General features: G+C 31.5%; 1 protein-coding gene and 1 long non-coding RNA gene across 2 annotated transcripts in view; both read right to left on the bottom strand.

Annotated features, from left to right (window-relative positions):
- LOC120142295 overlaps positions 1 to 11,397 on the bottom strand; it is a 29,259-nt gene that overhangs the window by 12,953 nt on the left and 4,909 nt on the right. The window contains exons 2-3 of the long non-coding RNA XR_005517832.1: positions 6,098 to 6,117; positions 5,112 to 5,116 (exon numbers count right to left, since the gene is read on the bottom strand). This is a non-coding gene — a long non-coding RNA (uncharacterized LOC120142295). The remainder of the gene's footprint in view (positions 1 to 5,111; positions 5,117 to 6,097; positions 6,118 to 11,397) is intronic.
- On the bottom strand, positions 2,363 to 4,195 carry LOC120142274 (transcription factor TCP4-like). The gene is made up of 2 exons (XM_039157014.1): positions 2,616 to 4,195; positions 2,363 to 2,541 (listed from the first exon to the last, which is right to left on the bottom strand). Exon 1 carries the CDS (start codon positions 3,723 to 3,725, stop codon positions 2,622 to 2,624), a length of 1,104 nt encoding a protein of 367 aa, XP_039012945.1. The 5' UTR covers positions 3,726 to 4,195; the 3' UTR covers positions 2,363 to 2,541; positions 2,616 to 2,621.

The raw sequence follows: 11,397 nt of genomic DNA, 5'->3' as shown, positions 1-11,397 counted from the left end.
AGGTCACTGAAATTGATTAAGGGATTTAAGACAAAAATCCTCAGCTTCTAGGGTTTTAAATTGAGATTTAATTAGAGATTTTTTTGATGTGTTACAATTTAAATATTAAAACAGATCAAAACTAATGGTTTATGTAATAAATGCATATGTTACCGTATTATTAAAAGCCCCTTTAAAATCCCGACTAAGGAATATAAGTTTTACGTTAAAAAAAGTCCTTTTAAAATCTGTTTTTAATTTATGAGTTTGACATGTAGGAATAGTTGAATGTAGATATTTATCTTGTTTCATGTTAATTTACTTTTATAAAAAAGTGATTTTTTTAATATAGTCTATCATCTAAATGATATCAATTAAAATTAATCACATAGATTAAAATTTTTTTATAGTGGGTATCTTTAATCTTTCATATCAAATATTTTAAAAATAGAAATTGTTAGAAAATATAGAGATAGCCTTTTAAATGAGGAAAGATGATATTGGGCTATCATACTATTACTAAACGTGGCTGTTAATTAGTAATATAATACAAAAGTAGAATAAAACATACAATATTTTATCATTTATCAAATTGTAACTTAATTACCGGATTAAAATTAGATCCATATTCGGTTCATAACAAATTTAAAATATTAATTTTGGGTTGTTTTTAGTGCAGCTAAGATCAGGTGTAGGTCTATACCAGTCCAGCTAAAATATAAGTCTATTTTAATTCAATTCAATTTATTTCGATTTTTTAATAAAATTTGGACCATCATATCCTGATCATGCATCTGTTCTTGTACGGTAAATTAGGCTCCACTGATCAGCCCAAGCAATGGAGGTTTAAAATTAAATTCATGGCTTCTTGCTTCATTCTTACAAATGAAGTCATATAACTGATTGCTTTCTTACATGAAATGAATATAACTTCATTCACAAAATAACCAAAACAACAGTAACCATGAAAGGCATTCAATTCTCCAACTAATTTCTCTATCGTGCATTAATCATCCCACAATTATTCATTAATTATTACACTGCAATTATACATCGTAGGTAAGCTCAACTATATGACAACAAGAAAAACAACAGAACTTATATATATATATATATATATATATCGAGTCGTTTAGATATTTTCACCTATTCGAAGAGTTCTTATCTATGTTCGGATATTTGTCGGACATGGATTTATTCAAAAAAGAAGAAGAGCAGAAACAACATAACCAACAACCATAATGCAAATATGAATAGAACACAAAGCATTCCTTTATGGATTCATATTTGTTTATATTAGGCTCTAAGAAATACAGAGCAGTGAGGGGACCATTTACAGATGGGCAAAGTACCAAAATTTTGGTGGCATCTTAGTCCTTTACTGTGTAATTCTTTGTATTCAACCCCTTTCCCTCTTATGGTTCCTGCTGCAGATGTACTCATCTTAGCCCCATTTGGTCTGCTATAACATCTTCATTGATTGAACAAGTGCATCAGTTTTTAAGTAACTTCAACAACCTGGTTTCAATGCTAATATAAGCTCCAGGACATGGTTCAGATGTAACCCTATTGTTTGATGGTAAAGCATGTAAGCAGCACCAACCAAGCGACCTCATTCGTTAAGGGAAGATTATTATCCCTAGAGGTCCTTGGTTCAAGGACGCCATTTTTAGGGGTGTTTGAGCTTTCATCATTGTTAAATGGTTGAGAGTCTTTCGAACAAATACTACCTTCTAATCACTCCTGACTAATAATGAAAAAAGCATGTAAGCAGCTGAAGTTATTCAGGTGCTATAAGACTGTCTGCTAATTTTGGCAAATTGAGATGTCTGCAATGGTGATTGTTTGATTATTCCTCATCCAAAGTTTGACTGAGGCAAACTGAGCTAGAAAATGGTAAAAAACTGCAGGATCTTTGGATTCAAGCTAAGTCAACTGCAAACCATGGCATCTAAAGCTATCACTCTCATGTTATCTCTACTGTTCTCAGAAAATGACTTCTCTTTCAATGCCCCCTATAAGCTCCATGCATGGATTTAGACTTTTCCCAAATTTAGCTGATTTGGACTTTAGGATTTAGGGTTCTAGTAACTGAGGTTGCTTCGTATTTTATATGAAGCAACCATGTCCAACACATTTTAGGATACGAGTACAAGGGATAACCCTCTCATAACCCTCCAAATACATGAAAAAGTCTTTACTCGTGTTGGATACATACTAATATTCGAGTCAGAGAAATATAGGCCTAATTGAGGAGAAAGCACAAATCTGAATCAAAACAAACTAGGCCTGCTTCTTGAATGAAACACAAGTAAAGAGCAGCAAACAATACAAACACTGGAAACAAAAAGTTCAGTAACATGAAAACATATTTGATGTCCGAGGAAAAAAGAAACCATATTTAAGCTCTAAGAGCTCAATCAAATGTACATTAAAGCTAAAAACAATCAACATATAGAAACTAAACAAACTGCGGATGCGATAACCTGAAAATCCACCTAGATTTCTTCTTCCCCAAGGTACAAGCCAATGATCCCAAGTGACCAAAATCTTCCCAAGCCACTGTCAACAATCAACATGTAAGTGCAACTTGAAGTAAAAGTTGGAATAGAAATGAGAAAGTAGTAGAAGTAAACCTCTTTTTAAACCAAATTGATCGATTGATGGAGAGAATCAGAGGAAGCAGAGGACAGCTTGTTGGCAATGCTGTCATGCTCCTCTTCTTGGCCCTGAATTCGGGATGGAATGTGAAAACCGGAGAATACACCAGATGTGGTGAATCCAATGGTTGATGAAGCAGCTTGATGATGAGTGTTTTGTGGGATTTGGTGATGATAATTCTGGTGCTCATCAATTGGTTGGTCTATCCAAGCACGAACCCAGGGCGTTTTACTGGACTGAAGGGGTCCCCTCTGAGAAAAAAAGTGGTTGTTTTGGCCATAAGCCGGTGGCACTACCTGTTGTGATGGAGTGCCAAAGAGAAATCCACCGACGTTGCAGCCGCCACTGTCAGCGGAAAACAATCTGTGAAACCTCCCAATCTCCGCCGGATGCTGATGGTGGTGCTCCCATCCAGCATTTAACCCATCGAAACCAGCTAATGCTGTGGTTCCCGAGAATAAAACAGGTTCACTGTTGTGTCCCGTAGCTGTAGCAGCTTGGTGTTCACCGTGGTGATGCAAATGAATCGGCTCCGGAAATGCCTGAAGAGATAGCCGTAGATCTTGAGTATGACTGATGGTGATAGTATCAGCAAGCTCATCAGAAACGAAAGAAACTGGAAGAAAACCCGAATTATTGTTATCCAAGTTATCTCCAATCTCTCGTTGCTCGAGACTTTGCACTTCGTTTTCGATGTGAAAATCACCGGCTGCTGCTGTTGAGGCGTTCGGGTCTTCTTGTTTGTTGGTTTTCTTCGTTGAAGTCATTGTATTCAAAGGGTTCCATGGAGGAAGCTCAGCGAGCTCGTCAATGGCGAATTTGGCTTTTTTAATAAGCCAATCTACAGCTTTGCTGGGACGGTCGTATCCAAGGCGGTCTTGGACGTCGTAAAACTGGATGGCGGTGTGAGCCGAGAGACGTACACGTCGGTCTCGAGGACCGTTGGCTGTGCAAACCTTACTGTGACGATCTTTCCTGCCGGTTGATCGAACAATGTGACCTCCTTCAACCTCCACGATCTCCCCTCCAACGTGCTTTATCCTCAACCTTGACGATGTTGCAGCTTGGCGGTGATTTTCTCCCATTCTTCTTGCATGTTCAATTGATTTCGATCTTGATAACGACGATTCCTTGGAGGATCCAAGCTCAGATCCTTAAGCTTTTCTTCTTGTAGATTTTAATCAAAAGTTCAATCACCATAGTCCAAAGTTACAGCAGTTATTCCCAGCCTAACCCATCTCTTTCGATCATCTTTCTTCTCTCTATGTAAACTCAGATTTTACTAATAGAACCTTCTTCTTTGTACTATTTTATTCAGTAACCAAATTATGAAAATGGGTTTCTTTGATGCAAAATTCTGCTCAACAAGAATTTTCTCGGCAAAAAACCAGAGTGAAAGAAAGAGAGGGAAAGTTTATGTTAGAACAGTATAGGGTGTCTTAGATAGAGCTTAGTGTAGGGGAAAGGAACACTTTTCTTGGCTTAAAGGAAGCCATTGATGATGATATGATGCTGGCAGTGGGTAAAGTTGACAGTAGTTTTGATCAGAGAAGAGATTAAAGATCTCTGTTTCATCTCATTCACTGCACCTGCTGATGTTCTTTATAGTGGATTAGTAAAGTGAAATAAAAAAATTTCGCTGCCGAACAAATTCTCTCTCTCTCTCAATTTATTTATGTGTATGAACAAATAGGTCATTTTCAGAAAACGTATATTATTTAATCAGTTAAAATATATTTTTTTGACAAGAGTCTATTAAAATATTATTATAAATAAATCACTGAATAAAGGTCTGACACACGAAAAAAATTATTATTAAAGAGAAATAATTTTTTAAAAATTATATTTTCACATTTAATTTAAAACAATATTATTACCAGATAATATTAATATTAATATATTTTTGAATGTCATTACTTCTAAATTCTAAGGTATTATATAATTTTTCATCACATTGTGTAAAAATACCCCTAAAATAATAATTTCTTTTTATATGAATCATTCTCAATTTTTATTCTTTGTACTTTATTCAAAGTTATAAATATAATAATAATAATAATATATGCGTTTAATTTAATAAAATATTAATAAATTTAGTTAGTTAAAATTATTTTATATTTTTAGTATTAATATATTTATCATGTATAATTTTATGAGTGAAAAAATGATATTATTATTCTAAAAAATTATAGATTAATATTAAAATTTATTTTGCTAGCTCAATCGTTCCTCCGAAAAACCCTTAATAGAGGTGAATTAGCATTTAAAAAAAATTGGGTAGAGGTTTGAACAAAACAATAAAACTTTTGACACAACCGAATTTTAGTTGTTTAAATTTCTCAATCAAAGTCTATATTTATTGTCTTTGTTTTTCACGATTAAATATTTCTGAATGCACTAACTTGAATTGAACCTTTCAAAGAAAATGTTTAAACTTTATAAAACTATATTTTCAAGTCTTTATCAGAAACCTCCCCTATCTTTTACAATGACAGAGATAGAATTATTCTAATTTTTATTAAGACAACTATAAATACTCTCTTTTACAGGGTTTGGTATTTGTAAATAATGGATATCTTTCTAGGTGGATATTTAAGAATGAAATAAAAAGATATACAACAAAGCTCTATACACGATGTACAAAAGAAAAAAAAATTAAAAATGAATATTGAAGCTTTTTTCTCTTGATCCTTAAGCTTGGATAGGTGTCGTCACATTCTTAAAGTGTTCTTGAAGTTCTTATATTACAAGGAATGAGTGTGTAGTCATTTATAGCCGTTGGGGATGAAATATAATCATTTGAAGATCTTTTCTCAAGCATTAAAATACATTATGCAACTAAAATTTTAAAACTTGTAACATGCGTTTTAAAACTCTACATAAAAATATGGTTATTAAAAGAAAATGTTAGGATTTTAGGCTATATGAGTCTATCGAAAATAGCCAAGAGGGGGTGAATTGACCTTTTGAAAAATTTGGGTATTGAGGAGAAAGGATAGGAAAAAGTGGCACAATGATTTATAGTGCTTTAACTTCCTCAATAAAGTCTACATCCACTACCTTGGTTCAACACTAAGGATTTTCTAACAAATTCCTTAATTTTTTCTTTCTTTTTCTAGGCTCAAGAGTAACATTTACAAATTCCCTAGTTTTTCAATGACTAAACTAAAACCACTCCCTTTTTACAAAAGGTAAAAGATGTAAACAAGAAAAGCCTCACAAGGTATGTATTTACAAAATTAAGCTCACAAACACTATGTATAAAAGAAAAGAAAGAATAAAGAGTGATTTTTTTTCTTGATCTATATTGCTTGGATAGGTTTTGTACCCTTCTTCAAGTGTCCTCAACATGAACCTTATAAATCCTTTAAAGAGCTTGACTATCTCTTCATGTTTATCCACCTCTTCACTTAAGTCTTGATTACTCTCATTGGTGGACTTGAAAGATATTCCTAACTCATTCTTCTTTTTGTTCTTCTCTTGATCTTCTTTTTTCTTCCTTTGGAGTCGCATCTCATGGGTGATGAGAGAATCAATGGGCTCATCAAGAGTTAGTAACTCCAAATCTTTGGCTTTTTCGATGTCAATAGCCTTTCCTTCCCAAGACATTATCTTTCTCACTACTTCTTCATTGGAATAAACCTTCCTAGAACCTTTAAGCTAGTTGATGATGAAAGTGAACCGACTGGACATCATTTTTATGCTTTCATCAAGATTTATCTTGAAATTCTTGTAGTTGAGAATGAGAATGTCAATCTTTAACTTTTTCACTTCACTAGTTCCTTCATGAGTCACCTCTAACTTGTTCCAAATCTCCTTAGTGTTAGAGCATACAGATACTCTACTATATTTATTCGGGCAAAGGGTACAAAAGAGGATGTGCATGGCTTTGGCATTGAGTTAGACAACTTTCCAATCTTCATTTGTCCATTCCAATTGGTTCCTTGGAGGGATAGGAGAACCGTCGACAATGGTATCTTAAACCGTAAGGTTGGTGACTTGGATGAACAATATCATCCTATTTTCTAATAGTAATAATTTGCTCCATTGAAGCAAGGAGGCCTTGTGAAGGAGTAGGAGTCCTCATGGTAGTATGAGCTGGATATAGAAGTCATCTTCATGGTTGCGACGATAATTTTAGAGCTTATTCAAGGATGGACTCAAGAGGTTGTAAGACCTTCAAATGATTCAAGCTCTAATACCAATTGTTAGGATTTTAGGCTCTATGAATCAAACAAAAATAGTTAAGAGGGAGTGAGTTGAAATTTTGAAAAATTTGAGAATTGAGGAGAAATGTTAGGAAAAAATGATATAATGATTTATAGTGGTTCAACTTCCTCAATGAAGTCTACATCCACTACATTAGACATGCAATAAGAATTTTCTAATAAATTCACTAATTTATTCTTTCTATTCTAGGCTTAAGAGTAACATTTACAAATTCTATGGTTTTTCAATGGCTAAACTAGAACAACTCCCCTTTTACAAAAGGTAAAATATGTAACAAGAATGTTGGGAAATCAGGCTAGGTAACAGAGGAAATAAACGAATAGTAAAGAAAATAAAGAACACAAAATTTAACGAGGTTCAGTAAGGTGCCTACATCCTCGGGAGCGATGAGCGTCTGTTTTCTTATTATTAACAATAATAATAACAATTAGGTTACAATTACATAATATAAAAGCAACCCTGATACAATTACCAAAACAACTCCGCTCCAACATTTTTCCTCCAACGGGTATATGAGTCATACCTAACAAAGAAAAATCTCACAAGATAGGTGTTTACAAAAATTAAACTCACAAAACACTATTTACAAGAGAAAAGAAAGAAAAAAGAGTGAAAGAGCTTTTCTCTTTATCTAGATTGCTTGGATAAGTGTTGTAACCTTCTTTAGGCGTCCTCAACTTGTTTTTATATGTTGAAATGAGTTTGTAGCCGTTTCTAGCCATTAGAGATGTTTTAAAGACTTTGGGGATTAAGTTTCTAAAAAAACTCCCAAAACATGAAATATCAGTACTCGGACTAAGAGTATCGGTACTTCGTTTGTAGTCTTTAAATAAACTAGCTGTTATCGACCGTTAGGCTTACTAGTATTGATACTAGGGTTTCATGGTATCGATACTACTGTGTAAAGTAGTAACAATACTTTTTGAATATCGGTACTAATTTTTCTTATTGGAATCTAAACACTTTGAAAAACAACAAGTAGTATTAGTACTACCAAAGGTGTAACACCCTTAACCTGTATACGAGTCAGAGATGTCACATCAAAAAAAAACATTTTCTATTTGAAAACTGATTTTTTTTGTTTCTTTTAAATTTCCAAATCATATTTCCTTATTTTAAATCTAATTCATGTAAAATCATAATTAATTAATTTAATGTCAAAACCGAATTTTATTTTGGGAAACAACTAGGCAGTTTAATACTATTTTATATTATAAATAATACTGCCTAAATTGAAAATCAACATATTAATATTTAAAACATGTTTTATTAAAATACTATTCATTTATACTACTTATTATACTTTAAATTTCTATATTTAAAACATTTGCAACCTACATTAATTCCACATTAGATCAAATAAAAACTCTATAATATACATGCCACTATATAATTAAAAAGTAACATTTTATGATGTCCAATGTCCTTACTGATTTTGGAGGTAGATTCGATTTCTCAGAAATGATGCTAACACGTTCTCTACTTTGTTCGCTTGCTTGTACTTGTACCTATGTGTTAAACAATCACAAGCTAAAATTTCACTTAGGGAGGCATTTAAGATAACTAAATAAACATTTCAATAATAAGAAAAATAAAATATTGTATAAAAATCATTTATAAAATAAAACTTTACAAATAAAACTTTACTGTAAAATATAAAAATCAAACTTGTATTGTTCTTTATTCCTATATTGTTTCTTTTCCTATACTGTTCCTTTTTCATGGACTATTTCTTTTTAGATAATTTTATAGCCCAATGTATACTCATGAGAATATATGGTACACGAGTCAATAAACGAGTGTTCTATGCTGTGTGCAGTATAAACTGATGTATATGTATGGTACATTTAGTGTCCTGTAACTGTAATTGCACTATAGGTGCATTGTGAATGTACAAGTACTGTAGAACACAACATCACTGTACCTATGAATCCCGAATACATAAATGTATTCTGTAACTATGTTGTACACGAATGTACCTCTGTATGATCGATCAATAACACTCCACCACATGGCATGTCAATTATATCACTAACTCTCAAGTCACATAGACTAGGCTTTTATTAAAATCATTTGCCATTTATCATTTATTTAAAATCATATTTATATGAATGTAGTAAAAAATTTATAAACTATGCATTGGGTAGTTCATGCCCAAAATCATTAATTAAAAGCATGTAATAAAGTATATCATTTCTCATATAAAACCATTCATGTCAAAAATATCAAAATCTCATAAATAAAATTTGTATTGCGTTGTTCATAACCAAAACATTCAAATATCATGTAATAAAATTCATATAAAAAGTTGAGTAAATTCATACCCAAAATTATTTAAAATCTATTTAATAAATCAATATAAATATCATAAAATAATTCAAATTGTTTTTATTTGAAAACATTCGAGGTTAGCTCATTACAAGCCGTCCTCATATCGTATATAAAATAGGAAAAATGCACTCACCTGATGCCTCAATAGTGTGCTTTATTTATATTATTGCTTCTACTCTCAAACTTTGTCATTTCCTTTTTGCTTGCTTTGATCTCAATTTCGATCAAAATCTACTTGTAAATCATTTATTCGACATATAAAATTTCAAACTTATGTTAGTACCTTAACTAACATAATAAGCTCGTCTTCGTAAAAAAATTCTTAAAATACGATAATACATATTCAATACTAATTTTCTTCCATCTAATCGAAACAACCTTTAACCTTTTCAAATTAACCTTTCAAGTCCCTCTAAAATTCATTTATGACCATAATTCACTTAACTTTTCAATACTTCCACATTTATTCACCAATATTAGTTTCTTTAAAAATCATCTCAACATTTTAAAAACATCCAAAATGGTCCTTTACTATTCCACTCAAATTACATATCAATCACCATATTCAATCATTTTCACAATACTTTCAAACTAGTACATAATCGTTGCATACTTGCCATTTCATCACCAACTTTTCCAAAATCTTACAAATGGTCCTCAAACTTACATAACTTTCCAAATTGATTCAATTCAATATTCAAACATTAAATTTCAGCACAGTACAACTTTCAACCACTTTCATCTTACTCCTATAATTTCTCAAATATTATAAAAAGGTCCCTATAACTTTACGAAGTTTCAATTTGGTGCAAACAACTTCCAATGCATGTAGAATCATTCTCATATCCATTCTAACCCTTAGGAAATTTTTTGTATATTTTCCCCTAATATCTTTCACCTTGGCCGATTATACCTAAGGAATTTTAGAAAAAAATTCACTTTGATTCAAACATGATTTCAAGCCCTTAGCATCATTTCCATGTAATATCAATCATTTCCATATAAAAAACTAATCAAATTCAACAATTCCTCAAGAATTTCAACCATGGTCGAATTCTTCATACAAGAATTCTAAGCGTTTCCAATCAAGTTTCATGCTAGGAAATGATTCTACAACATCTCTAACATCATAATCCAACTTTAAATCATTAAAAATTAAACTTCCCCTTCATCCACCATATTCAAGAAATCAATTCTTCATGCATGAAAACATTAAATATTTATACCAACTTGTAGAAAATTTGATGTATGTTATTTTTCTATTTCACACTTTAGTCCAAAAACCTACTAAAATGGCTTAAAAATGAAAAAAAAAGTTTGCTCACCTTTGGTTATGGTTGATGGAAGCAAGGAGGATGAAGATGAGAGTTCTTGACTTTTCCAAACAAAAATCTCCTTAAAATTATCTTTAAAACCCATTAAAATGAATTTAAAATTTATTTTAGTCCAAAAGTCATTTCTACCCTTAATGATTCAAGATAATTACCTCCTTGCCATGTTTTCATAACCATTTTTACATCTTCAAACTAAAATAAAAAATCATATTTATTAATTTCCATCTTTTCCCTTGTACTTTTCCAAAATTCCAATTTAGTCACTTTAATTCAACTATCTCACTTTAACATCGAAAATCCACTTAATTCCACTGATCCACATCAAATTCTACTAATTAAAACTATAAACATAATAATATTAACCTCATACTACCATCCTTCAAATTTTTTGAAAACTTCCAATTCGATCCGATTATCCGAATACTTTACCAAACTTTATCGCTTAATAGCTCTTTACACAAATTCCGGATCCAAATCTAAATTCCATAGAGAATCCATTCTTAAACATTCATAATTGACCAGGGCATTGATACAAATAATATCCAAATACCAAATTCATCCCCTATAGAACTTTCGCAAAGTAAAAAAACATCTTGGGAAGATCAAAGAAAAAACATGTTCGTCTTCTGTTTCAGGAGGTAAATTATCAAAAGTATTGAAAATCATTATTTATGAACAATATTTGTGCATTATTAGTATCATAAACAATGTCAAATAGTATATGAATAGTGTTTTTTATGATTTAAAAGCTTTTGTTAAACATTATATAATTGGTATCTAAGTTTTTTACTTTTAAAAATGGTATACTTATTATTTTTTCTTTTTACTAATTTGATAGCTATATTTTTAGACATTACGCATT

Source organism: Hibiscus syriacus, unplaced genomic scaffold, assembly GCF_006381635.1.
Source record: "Hibiscus syriacus cultivar Baekdansim isolate YM2019G1 unplaced genomic scaffold, ASM638163v2 tig00002237_pilon, whole genome shotgun sequence".
Lineage (NCBI taxonomy): Eukaryota > Viridiplantae > Streptophyta > Magnoliopsida > Malvales > Malvaceae > Hibiscus > Hibiscus syriacus.
This window is presented reverse-complemented; position numbering and strand designations above follow the sequence as displayed.